At 38.3% G+C, this 20,283-nt stretch overlaps 2 protein-coding genes across 3 annotated transcripts; both read left to right on the top strand.

The window, feature by feature from the left end:
- Positions 1 to 788: 788 nt before the first annotated feature.
- On the top strand, positions 789 to 11,781 carry LOC121775353 (transcriptional corepressor LEUNIG_HOMOLOG-like). The gene is made up of 16 exons (XM_042172430.1): positions 789 to 827; positions 1,026 to 1,138; positions 1,302 to 1,399; positions 2,010 to 2,110; positions 2,194 to 2,597; positions 3,005 to 3,053; positions 3,131 to 3,230; positions 8,023 to 8,069; positions 8,165 to 8,362; positions 9,051 to 9,180; positions 9,726 to 9,835; positions 9,915 to 10,061; positions 10,371 to 10,526; positions 10,967 to 11,083; positions 11,162 to 11,362; positions 11,432 to 11,781. Exons 2-16 carry the CDS (start codon positions 1,113 to 1,115, stop codon positions 11,576 to 11,578), a joined length of 2,031 nt encoding a protein of 676 aa, XP_042028364.1. The 5' UTR covers positions 789 to 827; positions 1,026 to 1,112; the 3' UTR covers positions 11,579 to 11,781.
- Positions 11,782 to 14,486: 2,705 nt separating this feature from the next.
- On the top strand, positions 14,487 to 15,759 carry LOC121773462 (dof zinc finger protein DOF1.4-like). 2 transcript variants are annotated; one of them, XM_042170329.1, is made up of 2 exons: positions 14,487 to 14,724; positions 14,850 to 15,759. In XM_042170329.1, the coding sequence occupies exon 2, from the start codon at positions 15,017 to 15,019 to the stop codon at positions 15,572 to 15,574; it is 558 nt and encodes a 185-aa protein (XP_042026263.1). In that variant the 5' UTR covers positions 14,487 to 14,724; positions 14,850 to 15,016; the 3' UTR covers positions 15,575 to 15,759. The 2 variants fall into 2 exon arrangements, with proteins under 2 accessions (XP_042026263.1, XP_042026262.1); XM_042170328.1 differs by having other exon boundaries at positions 14,488 to 14,724; positions 14,993 to 15,759.
- Positions 15,760 to 20,283: the final 4,524 nt, after the last annotated feature.

Consider the following 20,283-nt stretch of genomic DNA (forward strand, 5'->3'; position numbering starts at 1 on the left):
TCAAAGTTTGATAGTATTACTTGTACATTTTTAGAAACAAATAGTTTATTTATGCAATCTACATTTATTTTGTTTTCAAAATCTTGACTATCGTAGAGATAAGTTTTTGTTTTGAAAAATCAATTGTTACCAATTATTAGCCTAATTTATAACAGTATACATTCTTATTAGTTGCAATAAAAATTAATTTAAAACATAATATTCGTATATTTTTATTTAATTTTAATTTTAAATTACATTTGCCACCGTCAAACATCTACCAGAAATAATTTTATCTGAGTACGTCTTCTTCCTAAATTCAACGACATATGAACTTTTATTCTGGAAAATGAGCAAAGCAGATTTCATAAACTTTTCGAAAAAATGCGCAACTACTTACCATACTTCACCAGACACTCAACAAAATTCTTTTATGAGGGGGGAATTCAACATTATTTAAATTTGCATTGTCAAATATTACTAGCTTTTTTCCTGTGGATTAAATTAAAATTATGATCGATCTGATCCTAAGAAAGACTTTTATCCCCTTTTTAGCCACACACAGACAAAATCAGCTTTGCTTTTATTGAAGAATAAAGTATTTGGAAAACTTCTATTCGAATTCAACAACCATTGAAATATTACTAACAATTATTTTCTATTACGCATATTCGAAATTAAGTGCCAATAATATTTGTGGGTTACTACTGAAATTACCTAGAAAATATGGGGTCAAACTAAAAAAAGAGGAAATAAGTAAGCAGAATACTGTTTTATTAGAAAAGAAAACACAGTGTGACTGACTGTAAAAGGATTGTTTTCTCTCTTTCTCTCTCTATCTCTTAATTGTAAGTTTTTTGTTCTTTTGTATTTGAGTGCATCATTTTGCATGGCTTTAGCACCAACTTCCTTCGCTTAGACCTCCGTCACCATCATTCCTCACTCACTCACTTTTCACACCCAACTCTCACTCAATTTATTGCTTTAAATCAAACAATTTTGCCTTTTAGTTGGAGGTTCATGCTTTCTGCTGCTTATATATACAGACAATCAGGAATCCTGCTGCTGTTTTGCTACTTCTTCTTCTTCCCCCTTAATCGTCTGCGTCCCGGAGAATTTTGGTTTCTGCTATCATGGATGACTGGGATGCTCAGAAGATGTGAGTAAAACTGTTTTTTTTTTTTTAAAATTTTACAGCTATTATTCGAGGTTTTCCCTTTTTTTTCTCTGAGGATTTTGTGTTTATTGATTTTGATAATTATTTCCATTTTTGGAATCGAATGTTTGGAGTTTTTTTTTTTAAATGTTATTCTCTTTTGCAGGTTGGACTTGTACATTTACGATTATTTACAGAGGAAGAAGCTGCATATGACTGCTGATATCTTAGCGGACGAGGCTGATATTCAGCCCAAGTCTGTTGGTAAATCACTTCTTTCTGGCCGTTTCTTTTGAGATCCTTTAATTTACTTTACAACTCTGTGCTCTCTGGAATTGAATGTATCTATTAATGGAACCACTACATCTTTGCTTGCTTTAACCAATTGAGTTTACCTTTTCCAATAAAAGGAGAAGGAACATTATTTATCAGTCGCTTATGTTTGTCTACTTAATGTATGAGAGTTTGAACTATTACTACCACTTTAACTTGTGTATTTGAAGTGAATCTGAGTCGCTTGATTAAGTTTGCAGAATCTTTTTGTTTATTTGTGTGTGTGTGTGTGTGTGGAAAAGGTATACAAAAATTGATGTTAATGGCATGTAGTTTGCATATTTTAAAAATCATTTTTAATGATGAACTGATAACTATTTTCTGTTCGCATGGTTGTTTTCTCGAGTTATTTGAATGGTTTTGAGTAAATTATGACTTAGTTGTCATATATGTCGATCCAATCTGGCTAAATAATCTGACCAGAGTGCTTTAACGTTGTAACATTAAATTTTGTTCATTACACTTTAATTGGAAGTTGTTGCAACAAATCAGCTTAGTTAATATGAGTACTCATTTTGATGTTTCACATTTTATTCTGCAGTTATCACCCCACCAGAAGGATTTCTGTCAGAGTGGTGGTCCTTGTTTTGGGATGTATTCATTTCTAGAGTTCCTCAGGGAGATCAAGCCAGTACATCCAAGGTTTTTCGATTTTTTTTCTAAGAACTTGTTTGATTGCATTCTTGTATCCATGCACTGAAGTTGATTCTCTTGTTATCTTTCAGACACCTCTGAATGATATCTCTGTTCTGCCAAATGCTCCTGGTTCTCCGGTGCCAGATGTGAGCTATATGATGCAGAATGTCTCTCTAACAACGCCTAGGTCAGGACTTCCTAATCAGACTCAGTCAGTCAATCCACCACCAATGCCAAATATGGGAAGTTTGCTGCAAAATGCTTTTCCATCTATGATGCCAAACATGGATTTCACCTCAAATCAGTTCGGACAAACACCCTTATCATTTCCAGACAACACTATGAGGCAGGAGCAGATCATGGCAGATTTGGTTGCTCAAAGGGCACGTGAGCAAGAGCATCTTAGGCTTCCTCCGAGGAGCCTTTGTACTAACTCGCATGTCCTTAATGTTGATCACTTAGCTAGCATGTTGCCGTTGGCAAGCAGTTCAAGGTATTGCTCTATCAAACATTGTCTGTCTACCCATTAAATACGCTAACTTCTTCTGCCCTTGTTTGTGGCCATCCGAGTTGATAACCTGTTAACTAGACCTATCAAGGGGGTGATTCTGCAAAGGCAAAGGCTGACGCGAAGGAATGTATATGTTCAGCTGGATGTTTGGGTGCCTTCTGCACAAAAAATAATTTTACATAACTATCTTGATCTGCTTGGAATTAATAGTATGCTTAAGTATCTGTTGCATGTTATACTTGTATCTCTATCTGCCTCGATTTGTTATTGGGGAAACTGAGAAAGCACAAAGATCTTAAAAGTCAGGTTTTGTTTCAGAAGTGAAATGTGGTCAACTGTCTTTAATCATGATGCTAATATGTTCTTCAATGTGAAATATGGTTTTGCAGCCGCCGTCAGAAGAAAGTTATTAACAAGCGGCACATTCCAGTTGTCAATGTAAGCCCATTTTTACATTCAATAATTGGTGTATTTTCACAGTGAAACGAATTTGAGATATACTATGTATTTTGCAGGACGTCAACTATGGTACTGGCTTGAGGAGGTCTATCCCGCCGGAGCTAACTCCTTATGCACCAAAGCTGGTACAGGATGACATAGGACATGCTGATGCTGGTTTGTACATTTGACTGTTCAAAATTACATACTTATCTTACATATGCTTCAATCATATATTTTTCATGTGTGATATCGGCACTATTCTTGTTAACTTACATAAAAGATGCATGCACCACGCATATATACCCCCTGCCAAGTTAACTAAAATATTTTTATAAGCTTTGGTATAAGCGTACATTTTTAGGAAGATCAAACCCAAAAGTTATTTCTTATATACATAAACAAATGCTTCATACCTTTAAACTTTCCTTCACAGGTATGATAAGATATGCTACATATAATTTTTCATAATTTCCTATCTTTATTTTTTCAACTGTGATCTCTTCCCCAAGAAACTACCTTTAGGCTATGAATTAGGATCTTTATTCTGGCATGGGTTATGGAGAACTTGACAGGTTATGTGCTTGTCAAGTTTCTCTGAAGATGGTTCAATGGGTAGATGCTGATTGAATCTTAGGGACTTATCAAAGTGCTTGCATTTCTTGCATATAATGTACAGTTAAATTGGATGAATGTGTGACCATTTCCCTATGGAATCACTCTTTCATGCAATTACAAGTTATGTCAAAATAACTTGGCCTATATGATGATCACTTTGGTTGGTCTAGGACAAACCGTCCTGTTCTGTCCAATTATTTTGGAGTTTCCTGGTTGGTCATATTGATAGCCGATTTCTGTAAATCTGGTTTAGGCTCTTCAGCAAGTTCCAACTCTGCATGTCCTGATACCAGCTCCTGAATCAAGAACTCATGCTCATGCATGAAGCAGCCCGCGCAGCGAATAATTCTCAATCTCATGTTTATTAAGATGACTTTGGCCTTCTATAGTAAAAATTAGTCATTGCCTTGATTAATGATATCCATAGAAAGGCAGTGCTTGTGAAAACACTTCTTGATGTTTGTACAAGAGGCAGACTATTTATTTTTCTTGTTTTCTGAAGCTTGTTGGGTGACCTTTGTTCAATTTTAGTTTGTCGTTTTTTCATGGTTATTAGGATGCATTCCTTATAAAGAAAATTTATAATTAGTTGGCGGTAGCTTAGATTTAGCTTCCATAATGCGAAGCGAGAAAGTTAAGGCTAAAGAGGACATGGAAACTTTCATAAGTTAGTATGTCCATTGACTACTGTCATTACCTAGTAAACGCCTCATGCTTGGTATTGATAACAAAGTAGAAGCATTAGGTATGCCGAAAAAGGGAATATGAAAAGTGTTACCACAAGTGATGAAGTCAAGAGGATTGTATTGGTAGTATAATGATTTAGTTGGAGAGTTGGTCAAGATGTTGCTATTATTATGATATGTACATTAACTATGTTGTGATGATCGATGAGAGTTAGTAATGACAATATGAAGGTACTAAAGATGATCGTGTTGAAGTTTTATCTCATATTAGATACAATACGTAGTTCCGATTAGACGGTGCATTGAAACAGATGCATAGTGTTGGGGTGTAGGCGTTACAAAAACTTGTTCAACTATGTAATGATCGACATTCACTCAAGAATCTGTTCATGGCCTTCATTAGGTTCCATCTTGGTGCATTAAGAACCGATTACTGATGTTTGGATTTAGCCCTAGGTTCCTTTGATTAGTTGTCTCAACAACTTCTCTAACCTCCAATAACCACTTACTATCGTCGTCTTAAAAACCCATCGAACTTTTATTTGTTGAACTTCTCATCAACATTGGTCTAGTGTCACCTAAGCCGCGAAGGCTCCTCCAAAATTGTTCCATTCAAGCTTCGACATATATTAACTTCGAAGAATTTCATACTACCGATGCATCATTAATAAGATTATGTACCTAGTGATATAGCTACATCAAATATGGTTTTTTGTTTGATCTCACCAAATCTCACCTTTTGTGATTGTGGGTGGATCAAATAGTTTTTTATTGAAACTCTCATCTTTGTTTGACAATCTATCCTCCCTAATGTAAGTTCGTAACAAGAGAGATCATTTTTGCTCTTCAAAGTTAACCATTCAATCCTTATCTTTTTCTTCATAAGGAAATTGTCCCAAAGCTAAAATCCTTCACCCTGGGGAAATCACTCGTTCTAAAACCACCATTTTTAAGAAAATCTATACTTCCATTACAAGATAGTTTTTCGAATTTCGAGACTATGATTTTCTATAGGAGTTTTCGAATCCGTGTAATACTTAAACAAACTATTAGCTAAATATACTCATAAGGAGGATGTAAAACTTATTGAACATTACATTTAGACAATAATATATTTAATGAGAGATTTCTATGCATTGGGCAAGTGTTGGTAAAGTGAAATGCGTAGATGCAAAAATAGAATTTGGAAGTATATTTGGAAACACTCGGAACTAAAGCTCACATATTTTCTGTAGTGGTATATATTTTAAATTCCCAATGTTAGCTTTTGAGGACAAGATCAGTTGTAATCCCTAAAATAACTCTTATATGTTGTCTATTAAGAGGTTATTTTTAAACTTCCCACCTTCGGATCATTAAGGTCGACAAATGAATGCTTTTGCACTGAAATTCTTTCTTATCTTTTAATGTAAGGGATAATGTAAGTAGCAAGAGCAATAAAGATCCTTTTCAATTTATCATTAGGATTTTTCTACTCAAAGGTGTCGACTTAACCAGTCCAAAGTTAAAGCACGATTTTGTAACTTGCGATAATAGGTCATCGATAGAATCTCAAACTCTACATAAATGCTCCAATTTGCGGATGCTTTTGCAAGCGAACTCTTCTATGTCTTTGTGTTCAAAGGCTAACTTCCTTTGTTAGGAAGTAGAAGATCTTTTCCCATGATTGCTCATGTGACGATCGTCTATGCTAGCTCTTAGGGAAGTCATCAATCATTTTCCTTAATAGAGATCTTAGTTGTAGTTTATTAGGATACTATATCTTTTGCTCACCACCACCTAATCTCTTATATCAAACATTTTTCCAACTTCAGGGAAGCTTTTGCAACTAAACTCGATACACTCAATGGCTACTTTCCTTTGGTAGCAAAATGAACTCAATCTTTTTCAGTTATAATTGGAGAAGTGTTTCTCATAGTTATCAACTATATTGGCCCAAATTTATACCAATAGAATCACTTAAATGAGTTCAAATCTGACATAACACTAAAAGGATAGTCCAATATTTATTATAACATCAATAAAGATATATGAAATGACATGTCTACTCTTACCTAACGTTAGGATGAATTTATGTTCGATACACTTTTCGACGGGGCAGGTGTGTCTTAAAGGTCACTGTTCTTTGAGCACTTCTTATAAGTGTGTTTGCCAATAATGCTTGAGGTTCTAGAACTGAGGCTTCAGACAAGTGTTGCCAAAACAACAATAAAGATATATGAAATGACGTGTCTACCCTTACCTAACGTTAGGGTAAATTCATGTTCGAGGCATTTTTCCACGTGACAGGTGTGTCTTAAAGGTCACTATTCTTTGAGCGCTCCTTATCAGCGTGTTTGTCTATAATACTTGAAGTTCTAGACTTGAGGCTTCAGACAAGTGTTGCCAAAGCAAGACCTACATAAGGGGTCTTCTAGTCTTTTTGACAATAACAATTTGTATATTTATTATATATAGATTTTAGGCAGAAGCGGCTAGTTTTTATTTTTTTGGTTAGTGAGAACTATCAGTAGACATATTGCCACGAGAAGCATAAGTGAAATAAAGGTTGGTTAGACCAAAATAGTTTGACTAGAGTCGATTGTTCGTAAGATTATCAGGGACTATGAAGGAAAGTGGTTATTGAAGAGATTTTTACTGCTATATTTGATAGGTATTTCCTAGAGTAGATGTTAGGTAAGGCATTAATGAAGTTACTCTTTATTTTGGTGGGTTATACTTGTATCATTTTATGCATTCAAATAAGTGTAAACTAAATAATCGAGTTGCCAATTTAACATTATTTTCCATTTATCAATATAGATATTGTTTTTAATGTAAAACGTCATGGGCAGTTATCTCAGTTTGGATCTTGTAGTGCACTGGTTTCTTTGGTTCCAAGCTCCATTACATCAGGCAGTGCAATGAATTTCAGCTTACATTATGCATGCGCATGTGGCATCATTTGGATTTATGTAATCTCTACGTACATGGTATCATGTTTTGCTGAGAAGACATGTAGCAGAAAATATCTTCTGCCTTAATTTGCAATTGAATAAGATATTTTTAACTTGCATTGAATCATGTATTTTGGGGGGCTAGTATTAGAAAAGTTTTTATTGCAAGCATCTCATTTTTCAACACCTCTCTTCTGATCTTCAAAACTTCTCCCCTCTGTCATGGACCTCTCATGGTTTGACTATCATGTAGATCTTAACGATTTTCAATTCTTAGATTGAGCCTTGATTTCTGACACTATCTAAAGCTTGAGGGATAAGTCTTATCTAAGGCGGTTTAGTCTCCCTCTAGTCGGAAATAGGAATTCACTAGTTCGCTGACTAGCGAATGTTGCTGATCTTATTATCTTATATATGCTAAAATTCACCTTTGTTTTATTGGTGCTTGGGAAAAATTGCTCAGATATGCATTGTTATGGCAATGGAACTTATTTAACGGATGAGCTTACTTACCAAATTTTACCAGTCTGCAATAGTTTGCATGAATATTGTATCATCCTGGCATAGCCATAGCCACACATTTTTGGTGATATAGTTTGTGTCATTTATAAGATGTGATTGTTGTTTAATATCTTAGATTTCTATTATAAGATGTGATTGTTGTCTTAGATTTCCTATTTCTTCTGGATTGCTCCTTTTTTATTGTTCATTTTCAATCCAATCTTTCAGGAAGGGAGATATTAGAGGATGTATCATTGCAGGGGCAATCTTCACAAGTAAGACCATGCAATTTAGCATGTGCTGCGTGACTGCTCCTAACTGTTTTTTCTTTCCGAAGTTCAACTATTAATTATTGATGACTTCATGTCAGGTATGCGGTTATGCTGCTAACACCCCAGTGTCAGATCAACAGAGGAAAAATTCGTCTACAACAGAAATCTGTCAAAAAAGTTCATCTGACTTGGAAGCACAAGCATCAAAAAAGCTTATAATAAGTGAACCTGAAAATTCGAATATGATGACAAGTCCTGCTCTCTCTAATGATGGATCAAAGGGGAAAGGCATACAAGTAAGTTAGAATGTCATTCAATTTTGAAGTACTCAATTTGTTAGCTTCTTTTTCTAAGAAACCGTTCTTCATGATCAAGGGGTACCTACCATGACAGCTTTTTCAGCTTTAACACTATAGCAGAATCTCTTGAATTAGTATCATGTTGCTGTATTTGGTAGTATCATTTGTGGCAGATGGAAATGTTTTAGATGTACGTAATTGCTTAAGTTCATTCATCACCGTTGGTTTATTAATTATGAAGACTAATTAGTTTCTTGTTGAATCATGCACATGCATTTTATATTCCATACACATATACATGCTTGCATTTTTGTAGTCACCAGATCAAGTCTAAGATGAAGAATCGTGGAGTTGGTATCTCGTGTCAGCCATGTGCTGCTATCTCTTTACAGAAAAGTGGGTTTTTAAGAATTATAGTCTTTCAAATACTCCATGCTTCTTGGAGAGAGGTGAACATTTTGTTGTGCCTGATGATGATATAGATGCCATTTAAATAGAGAAAACTGGGCTCAAACTGATTTTCTGTATTTCTTTTTTCTTCTTGTTACAAGCCTTTTATAAGATAATCTAATAGTATAGGAAGAAATATTTTATTTTGGTACAATGGTTTGATTGAATCTAAACCGAGTCTCTCCAACAGTGTCCAGAGTTTTGGTTCTTGTAACAATTTGCTCTTTTCCTGTAGATTGAAATGACTGAATCAGAGGGACCAGTAGAAGAGGAAATAGCATCTTTTTTCTCAAATGATGAAGCTGCTAACAATATGAACATTTCCTCCACCCACACTTCAGCACAAAAACAAAAGGACCAGCAAGGTAAGTTTCATTTTCATGTAATGATTTGCTGCTACCATGATCTCTTTCTCTGTGTGGATGTATCTGCATTGGGTTGAAGGGAGCGTAATGCCTAGAAATTAAATAAACCACCAGAAAGTTGCAATAGCTGCTGGCTATTAATCTTTTCCCCCTCATTATGCAAGGGATATTTATGTTGTTGAACTCCTGCTTAATGATTTGATCAGCTGTTTGTTGAGGAATTATTTGGCATTCTGTAAGTGTTCTCTGCTATGGAAGTCAGGTCAGCATAATACTTGCATGTAAGGTTATTCATGTATATGTGTACCCTAAATGTATTGATGATTTAGTGCAGTATACAACTGACAAGGTGTTTATCAGGATTTATATCATGGCATAGAACTTTTTGGCAATATTATAATTCATCAAACTTAAGTTAGAGGTCATTGTGTAGTCAGAGTACTGAACAGGGTGTTCATATGTCAACAGATGCTATTACACAGTTGCAGTAAGATTCATACAGTTTAATTTTTAACTTCTTATTCAAAAAATTTATGTTTTGGCAGACTTTCCTTTCATGCCAATCAGAAGTCTCCACCCAAGCAATAATAAGCTATTATGCTGCGATTTCTCAACCCAAGGGAAATTCTTAGCTACTGCTGGGCATGAGAAAAAGGTTCTGCAGTTTAGCTCATCATGAAATTCTGCTGACGAGTGAAAATTCGTATGTGACTGAAGTTATTGTATTGTTACAGGTTTTCATCTGGAACTTAAAGCAATCTACCAGACATGCTGTCCAAGGGCATACTCAGCTCATTACGGATATTCGATTTAAGCCAAATTCCCATATGTTTGCAACTTCGTCCTTTGACAAAATTGTGAAGATATGGGATGCAGCCAATGTAATAACTCTTCCCTTGTAACTTTTAAATGTTTCTTTTCACCGTTGCTAATATTTTTTTACTGGATGAGGGATCACATGCTTTGCATGTAATGAATGCTACTAAATGTCTACTTTCTTTAACTTGTATTTGGAATCCACAAGCATGACATTTCATCAATGGTATAAGTTTTCCTAGGCAATAGCCATCATACATTTGGAAATTTTGAGCTATGCGCTCTGTTGTTCCTCTGAAGGAAACTTAGCTATACATGATTTACTAAAAGCAGATAGTACATATGCTCACCTGTTTAACCCTCTGCTGTTTTAGTCAAGAAAGATACTTTACAATCTTGTTGGGCATGCGGATCAAGTAATGTCGGTGGATTTCCACCCAAGAAAGTCCAATCTGGTATGCTCTTGTGATTGCAGTGATGAGATCAGACTATGGAATTTCAAAGAATCTGCTTGCTTTCGCTTTTTCAAGGTCAGCTTGTGTAGTTTTGTTGAACGTCTTTTGCATGTGTGATTTTGTTAGCTTTATGTTTCATCTTTCTGTAATCAGTTTATTCAGTTTTTCTGCTATAATCTTTTGTTGATATGATTAGAGTGTTTGGCTGAGTTTATAAAATCTTTGAAACAAATTACAGGTTTCTTAAAGTGTTTGACAACTTTGCAAAACAAACCTTCATTTCCTCTCAAAATAAAAAATTAGAACCATATGAGCTTTTTTCAGAAAAGAACAAGTATAGGGTTTTAACTTTGTCATTTTCTTCAGCATATATTCTGCCGAATTTTGAGATTCTGCCATCAATAAAGAGCCATAAAATAGGTTTTTGTGTCGGATCATTCTGACGGAAAATGTGTAAGTGTGTACGCTACATGTTAATATGGTTCTGATATCAAGTTTTGATGGTTGAATGTCAGGGAGCTAATAGGCAGGTGAGATTCCAGCCTCGACAAGGGAACCTCTTGGCAGCTGCTACGGGTAATGTCATCAATATGATCGATGTGGAAACAGGCATGATCCGATACCGCTTTGAGGTAGACTCAGACCATATATAAGTTGATCACACATGAATTCGTATCAGCAGCATGTGTGCTTACTTCAATTACCAGCAGGGACATGAAAAAGACGTCCGTACAATATGCTGGGACGTATGTGGAGAATATCTCGTCTCGACGAGTCAGGACAGCACGCGCATATGGTCGATTGTATCAGGTGGAAAGTGCATACACGAGTTACCCGCTTGTGGTAGGGAGTTCTCATCGTGCACCTTCCACCCTGCTTACTCTCAAGTAGTGGCTGTGGGTTCCTACGAGGTACGTTGTTGTTGTTGCTACTGCGTTATCTAAGCTCGTGATTGGAATTAATTGTTTTGTACGGTGCAGTCCATTTATATCTGGAACCCGACGATGGGAAACAAGACTTGGAAGTTCGATGGTCATCAAGGTATTGTATCTGCGATGGCGAATGCACCGGAGACTAACATGATCGCCTCCGTGAGCCATGACCAGTGGGTCAAGGTGTGGAAGTAGCCATACAAAACATATCTCAAGTTAAAAGCTAAGGTTAACATGCATTATGTATGCAGAGATTGTGCCTCCCTGTTTGTCAACTTTGAACAAGTTACTGCTACTTACTTACATTATGCATGTTTTTTTTATTGTTTGTTAACTGTGTGGTCGTATTGGAAATTTGGAATTATGCATGCTTACATGATTCATTTCCTAAAATTTAACTACTCGCTCTACTAAATAATACCACTATCTTTTTTTGTCATTATTTTAGATAAAAGGCTAAAATATACTACTCTATAATTAACCTTCATATTGATAACATGATAAGAAAAATGGATGAGAAGAGGCCCAATTGAATTTTACATGCTCAGCCCAATATTATGAGCTTCTTGGGCCATTCATTGTCTAGTCAAATTAGAAAATTTGGGCTAGCTCGTAGCGAAGAGAAAATCAAGATGGAGCAATTGGAATTTAGTGTCAGCGTTGGGCTTTAAATTAAAACTACCCATTCACTGCAACGTGACTCACATCATATATAAATATAGTCGAATAAAAAAATTAAAACGTGAGAGAGAAAAATGAGAACATAAATAAAGTGGATATGCAATATAAATGAGAGAGAGAAATGAAAACGAAGACCTAGGTACAAGTACAACTATAGGGAAAAGCATGATTTTGATAATAATTACACCTACTCGTGTATTTACACTGATAAATATAATCCGCAATAAAATAGTAGGAGTATTTAAGAAAAAAACAAATTACTATGAAATAACTATGCTTTTATAGCACGTCAAATCAGAAGTAAATAATCTAAGGGATTAGCCGTATAGTCATTATTAACGAATCACTATTAGGCGATTCACAACGCTATCACTAAACCGTCAGTTAAATTACTATTTGCGGGCCTCATTATACTTTTTTACCCCATCCCTTAACTAAAGGACGGAACCTGCAACCTTTCGTCCCTTAACCGTCCCTTAAATTACTATTCATTCAATTTTATTTTTTATTTTTATTTCCAACCAAATTCAATTAAAAAAAACACACTTCATTAAAATACAATTTTACAGAAAATAAAAAAGAAACTACACCGCCGGCGAATCATCCCCCGGAGGCGGTGGAGGTGCACTAAAGCCGTGAGGAGGCGGAATGCCAAGTTGTGCCGCCATAAACGCAACTCCGTTAAGCCAGGCTTGGTATTGGGCGGGCGTAAAGCGGGAAGTGTCCGTCATTGTGGCAGTCATGCACATGGCCATAAGGGAGTTGGGGGGTCCCCCCGAGCCAGAGCCCACCTGGCTTGATTCGGCTCTGCCCCTCCTCCCTCTAGCCGCCTTCGCCGCATATCTCCCTTGCGGCCGACAGCGCCCACGGGAGGATCCCCCGGCATCGTCTGCCGAGGTCTCAACCTCCTGCGAGGCAAACTCTTGTGGCCCGCTGCCCGAACCGCCCTCACCAGACGAGTATTGGCCACTCGTCGTGTGCTTCCTAAGCTTCAACGTCAAGCCTGTGCTTAACCGCACACCGTCGGCCCACCTTTCCTCGTCCTTGACGACCTCCCAAACATCGACATATTTGAATTGTTTGCCGGTGTCATCGAAGTAGACCCGCAAAGCTGACCTCAGAATGTCAACTCCCATGGCTCCGCTTTGGTAATGAGCCGTTTCATTCTTGTGGATGGCGCAGAATCGTTTGACCTCTCTATCGACTTGGTCAAAGTGAGCGCGGAGCATCTTATATGTGCGACGGCGGGTCTTTTTCGGCTTAATTTCGTGGTAGGCCTCGGTGACCTTTTCCCAGTGCACTTCCGGGGTTGTTGATTCCCGACGATGGGATCGTACGAGATGCTGATCCTCCTCGTCCGCCTCGGCCTTCGCCCTGGAGCTTCCCCCGCCTCGGCCTTCTTCCGGAGTGGGTTGAACCGGATAATCCTCCTGAATCTGCGATAATCCCTGCGAATACCGCGGGGCGGAGGGACGAGCGTATGCATCAACATCAAAATTGGGTGGTTGGTACCCCCCGGCGTCGACGAACCCTGGGTGCACGGCGTCGACGAACCGGAACCACCCAATGTGTTGTACATGCTCCCCCAGTCGCCGAACGCGTTGAGATCCCACCCGCCGGAGCCGCCACCGCCGGAGTTTCCGTCGCCGGACATTTTGTGATGAGATGTTAGACGAAAATTGGAGAGGAAATGAAGATGATTTGGGAAGAATAGATGTGTAGTTGTGTGTGAAATGAGGATAAATTAGGAGTATTTATAGAGTAAAAAAATATAAAAAATATAAAAAAATGAAAAACGGCTATTAACGGTAATATTACCGTTTCACATTTTTTATTTTTTTATTTAATTCGAATTTTTAAAAAAATGAATTAATGCGTCAGCGTGACGATGCCCACTCGTGGGACGGCGCGTGGGCGTCACGCATGGCCTGGGAGCGCGCCACGTCGCCTCGGCGCGTGGCGAGCCATCTCGCGTTTCGTCACGGCGGAACGGGACGGGTGACGGGCTGGGGACGAGACGGGACGCGGCAACGCGTCACGCCGCCGTCCCGTCCCTGAGTGACGGGATACGGGCGGCCCGCGTGACGCGTTGCGGGTGGCCTTATTAACTCCTTAATAATTTCTGTAGTTGATCAATAATAAAAGTAGAGCGCACAAGAATACACATTACAAAGAATCGAGTGTGTATTAGTATGAATCACCCCAATTTTGTAGCTTATTTAAGGTGTTTTATGGGCTGTAAAATAATTTCTTGCCTATAAAATTTTATTAAGTGAAAACATCTTGAACTTGTAAAACGGTTTAGTATTTAATAGAAGTACTATATCGTGAGAATAAATCAATTTTCATAATATAATGAGTATTTATACATGTTCATCTTAGTTTGTAATAAAAGTATAAATAGGAAAATTAAAAGGATGAGAAGAGGATTTAGTTTGGTTGGTTGGACTTGGCCCCCCCGAGTGATGTCAGTAGAATAGAATCCTCTCTTCTCTTCAACAAAAAGCGAATGAGAGAGAAGAAGAGAGAGACAAGACAATAAAGCTGACACAGCCACCACTCCGCCACCCCTTTTGCCAGTACTGCGCCACCGGCCGCCATCTCTGCAGTTGGGTGGAGCCTTGGTAGCTACACCACCTGCTAACAATTTTCCATCTCAGGTTGGTTTATTTCGTGGTGTATTTAATAATTTAGCTAGGGTTTATTAATTTGATTGATCTGGCTCAGCCCTCAGCCTGTTTGTGGTGAGAACAAATTTGATTTTCATGTTAATCTTTTTTTGTAGAGCTGAAGAACAAAAAAGGGGCAGTTGGCTCTCTTTGGGTTTGCCTTTTCTACATTCATCATTCCTATTTTCAACAATTCTCCTCATCCCGATTGAAATTGAATAATCATCCTCACTGTCTCTCTCTCTCTCTCTCTTTACAGAACATAAGAGAAGAGAAGAAGAATATGGAGGAGCAGCAGCGCAGAAATGATCTCCACCGCGTGAAGCCAGCGGAGAATCAGCCTGCGCCGCCGCAGAAGTGCCCGCGGTGTGACTCCGCCAACACCAAGTTCTGCTACTACAACAACTACAGCCTTTCGCAGCCGCGCTACTTCTGCAAGGCCTGCCGGAGATACTGGACCCACGGCGGAACCCTAAGAAACGTCCCCGTGGGCGGCGGCTGTCGCAAGGCCAAGCGCCTCAAACCCTCCCCTTCCTCCTCCTCCTCATCCGAGATGGCCAGGTCTCAGCCGCTTCCCCCCTCTCAACACCCAATCAGGCCCTTCCCTCCGCATCCGATCTACAGCGACGGCGGTTCCTTTCTCTCTTCCTTGGCCGCCATGCAATCTTTATCCACCGCCCAATCTCATGATCACTACTTCCCACCGCGTCCTTCTTGGACTCAAACCTTCATCAATACACCTCCCTCCGCCACCGCTGCCCCCACCACCGATAACCACGCCGCCTCTTCATTCAACCCGGATCATTGGCAGGATGCCTTTCATCCATCATATTCTCACTAAATTTTACAAATCTATCTCCTTCTTTATTAGCTTTCCTTTGGATTATTCCCAAAAAAAATAGATGGGTTCGGTGTTTTATGTGTATAAACATTGTTGTAATTAACCATCTTATAGTGATTCAATTTAAGTTGTGTTAGGTTTGCTTGTTCAACTTTTTCATCAAAAGTAAATCGGTTTTTATGTTATTAATTTGCCTTTCGCTTTTTCGTTGCTTTAATTCACTTCATTTTGACAATATAGAATTTGAGAGAGAGAGTTTAGATCGATGGTTTATAATTTAAGTAGGGGTTTTGGTAGAGTGTGCAAAGTCTAAAAAGAGACTCATTTAAACCAAGATAAGAGAATAATGGATGAACTCAATGTCAGACTAAAGCTAAAGCTAAAGCTAAAGCTAACGCCTAAAGCTGATGGATAAGATCGATCATTAATATGTAATTTCGTATGCCCCAGCTTATTACTTCCCAATCAACTTAATTACACTTTGAATTACCACTGCTGGTTACTAAGATTGTGCATGCTTCGGATGTTAGTATCACTAAAATAAAGTTAAATAAACTTCCTAACCTAATAAATGTAACTCCTACATCTCTAGCGAACCACGAACACTACTAAAAATATATACTCCTAACACTCTACTAAATGGAGTACTAATTTCTTTTATCTATACATGCACTATTCTGTTAAAGTTATTTTTGCTAATGTTTTGAAATTTTATTTAAGAACTAAGTTTAAGTAATTATTTTATTTTTCTACTATAACTAATTAAACCATTTTCGTTTCCTAACTTTTTTACTTCCTTTTGAATCTCATTAAGTTTTTAAATTATAAATTGAAAAAATAGTATATACAAACAATTTTTTTGGTAGCATCCCTCATTCTAAAGGGACGTAGGCGTCACAATTAACCATTGGTAACATTAAGCGGAGTACTATACAATAAACACGGCTATTCAAATGATGGCAGTAATGATACTGACGATAATTAATACTACTAACTACACTTTAACATCTAAGATACTCGTTTTATACAATTGAAGTGAAGATAGTCTATTGGTTATTTTAGTGTAATTGGATTAACTTGATTGATCAATATTATTATAATGAGACATCATATAAGTTTGGAAGTGCGGAGTGCACGCTTGTTTGAATTCATCATGATTAGACAGGGCAGCGCCCCCGAGTAGCGGGGTCCAAGGGGCGGCAGCCCCTGGCTGGGGTCGAGTTGTACAGAAAATTCATCCGGAAATATAATTTTCGATAATTGAAGGACTAATTTACAATTTTCGAAACCCGCCAAAAACTGTTACAAACAGTTATGAAAACGAAGAGACGCGACGTTTCATTTTCAGCCTCTTCTTATTGATCATCTTCTGGTTCAAAGCATATTGAAAAATCAACATACGAATCTTCAACAAACCTGAATTGTATCCGATCAAATATTGGTAGAACCACCAAATTGATTTGATCTGAAAGTGTTTCACGCCTTTCAAGATATCCAATTGTTCACATTTTATAAATCTCCCTAACATAATCTATATATTTAACATGCTCCTACATCTTAATAGTACCACGGACTATAGTCTATATCTATCATAATTAATCAATAATTTAGCAATACAGGACTAAGTCCGACTTCACATATTACATGCCTTCTCAATCCCACGTAATACACTATAATTCACTGACAACAGATATGCAAAAATTCTTCAGTTAAAACAAGAATGTTGCGGTGGGCAGACACCTAAACCATTTGCACTTTATTAATAAGCAAGCATTTGCCATCTTACACGACTTCAAATATAGTAGTATTAAATTGGAACATGTTGCATCAGTCCACTACTGAAATAATTTAAGCTGATGTTGGAATGTTGTATGTATATCTATGCGACTATGCGTAATATTAATACCAAAAATTATAAATTAGTCAAGAAGATTTACATATATATGATGAGTTGACATATATAGATAGAGATAGAGTAAAGTAATAAGCTAGGCTCCATAAAATCCCTATACATAGAGAGGTGAAAAAGAGTGGTGGAGAGATCAAAATTTAGCCCATAGGTAGCCAAGAAACTATAACAATTAAAAGACATATTAAAGCATGATATGTATAGATATGATTGTGTGGCACAATCTTCCTTTTTCATTATTTACAACTTTAAAATTCTTCATTTTCTTTTTCTTTTCTCTACTTTCCAAGAGATTGGTGACACATGCACCAAAGGAACAATCCACTGTCGACCTTGTTGGAGAAGATCTCGGAGGATCACGATGAATATGCTCCCAATTACCGAAGACCACTGAGATATTCAAGATCATACTCTGCCAAAGATAGAAGATATCAATCAATGTAAATCAATTAGTTTTCCTTGTATAGCTCATCCTAGCCCTATATAATAGTACCTAATGTATGATATTAAATCAATGAAAACAATTATCCCTTCTCTACCCAAATTCGATCTATTTCATCATGGCATCAGAGCAGGCTATATGTCGGCTCAGAGAAATCTCATCATAGCCAAAGAAAATACCAATCCCGAGCCAAGAACCAGAATAACCAATCCTGCAAGAAAATGTCAGATACGGAGGAACCGAAACTGAAAATTGATCCAGAACCATCAAAATTGAAGAATTGCAAGAATGTCACAGTGGCATTCAAACTCAACGGAAAAAACTATCCGATATGGTCGAGACTTATGAAAGTCAAGAGAGGCGGCCGAGGTGCATACTCACACATCCGGAAAGAACCCCCAGAACCAGGGAGCAAGAGGTACGATGAATGGGAAGAAGACGATTTGGTGGTATTCTCGTGGATCGTCGACAACATCGAAGATGAAATCATCACCGATTTTGCTCACCATCAAACGTCCAAGGCACTGTGGGATAGCCTTGTTGTGACGTTCGAGAACAAGGCGGACAAATATCTTATCTACAATCTGGAGGAGAAAATCATCACAATTAAACAGGGAAACATGGACTTGGAGACGTATTACCGGAGGATCCATGGGCTATGGATCAATGTTGACCGCTGCCAGAAGCAACCAATCACATGCTGTGACAAAGGAGCTGAACAATACCGAACTCATTCGAATGAAAAACGGCTATTCAAGTTCCTAGCCGGGCTGAACCCGGAGTATGACTCGATCAAGAGGGATATTCTCAAGGAGGACCCCTACCCATCAGTAGAGTCGGCATATGGGTGGGTGAAAACGGAGGCGGCTCGACGACACACATGCCACCGGCATCGTCCTCCACCACCCCTGAAACCGTCGGCTTGAATACAGAAGATACATCATCTGGGGATGGAATCGGGAGCGGACTGGTTGTACAGAGTCAACGATTGGCATATCGGAGTGGAGGACCGTCGCGTCCCGCTGTAGCTACCGGCCGATCGGGAAACTACCCGGATAAATCGGGGCTTTGGTGTACCCACTGCCAGAAACCCAAACACACGTACGAAACGTGCTTCAAACGGCTAGGATACCCCAAATGGTGGGAGGAGAGGCAGCGAACAAGTGTGGCGAAGATAGCCGTCGGAATAACCGAAGAAGAACAACCCCGAAATCAGAACGGAGGTCGTGGGGGAACAGCCGGCCATTGACCGACGGTGAATCCAGAAGTCTCAACCGGCGGCGGCAGCATCAGGGGAGCCGGCAATTTCACCGGACCAGAGAAGACGGCGTCGATCGGGAAAGGAGGTATTGGGTTTGGTTTTAAACCAAACCCTAGAAATTTCCGTAAATTAAATAATTCCCCCATGAACTCTCGAAAATTTGAAATTAGACCCCATTTTTTGCTAGGCAGACCTCCAGATTACTTGAAATCATGTTTTGACCCCTAACTTACTGAAAACTCAAAAATTAGCCCCAATATATGTGATTATGTGACAAAAAAACCCTTTTGCTGCATTAGAAAAATTACCCACCGCATTCCATGTAAATAAGAGAACAAATATGACTAAGGGATGATTTTTTTACTGTGGGGGCCACTGATACTATGACCCCAAACAGAGATGATTTTATTAGCATGAGTAAAATCACTAAAACCTATATTAAGACCGCCAGTGGGGAACTAATTACAGTTGAAGGGTCGGGAACTGTAGAAATTTCTCCCACACTCCATCTCCAAAACTGCTTATATGTCCCGACCTTATCTCAGCGTTTGATGTCAATCAGTCATGTGACAAAGGAATTGAATTGCACTCTTCTAATGCATCATACCTTCTGCATTTTACAGGATATTCGGACGAAGAGGATACTTGGGCGTGGCAATGAGCACTGTGGACTTTACTACGTGGACGAGATAGCTCAACATGGTAGTGCGATGCTGGCTCACGGATCCATGAGACAAGAAATTTGGCTGTGGCACCGAAGACTAGGACATCCTTCCCCTGGTTACTTTAAACTACTTTTTCCGAACCTTTCTATTCCTGCTGATTTCTTTTGTGAGACTTGTGTTTTGGCAAAAAGCCACCGACAATCATTTAAACTATCGAACACTCGTATGCAATCTATGTTTTCGTTGGTTCACTCTGATGTGTGGGGTCCCGCACCTTTTGCCGGGGGGAATGGTTTTCGATACTTTGTTATATTTGTTGATGATTGCACACGAATGACTTGGATTTATTTTATGAAGCATAAGTCTGAGGTTATGGATAAGTTTGTTTTGTTTTTTAAAATGGTTCAAACCCAATTTCATACCTCGATCAAA

Source organism: Salvia splendens, chromosome 17 (genome assembly GCF_004379255.2).
Source record: "Salvia splendens isolate huo1 chromosome 17, SspV2, whole genome shotgun sequence".
In the NCBI taxonomy this organism is placed as follows: domain Eukaryota; kingdom Viridiplantae; phylum Streptophyta; class Magnoliopsida; order Lamiales; family Lamiaceae; genus Salvia; species Salvia splendens.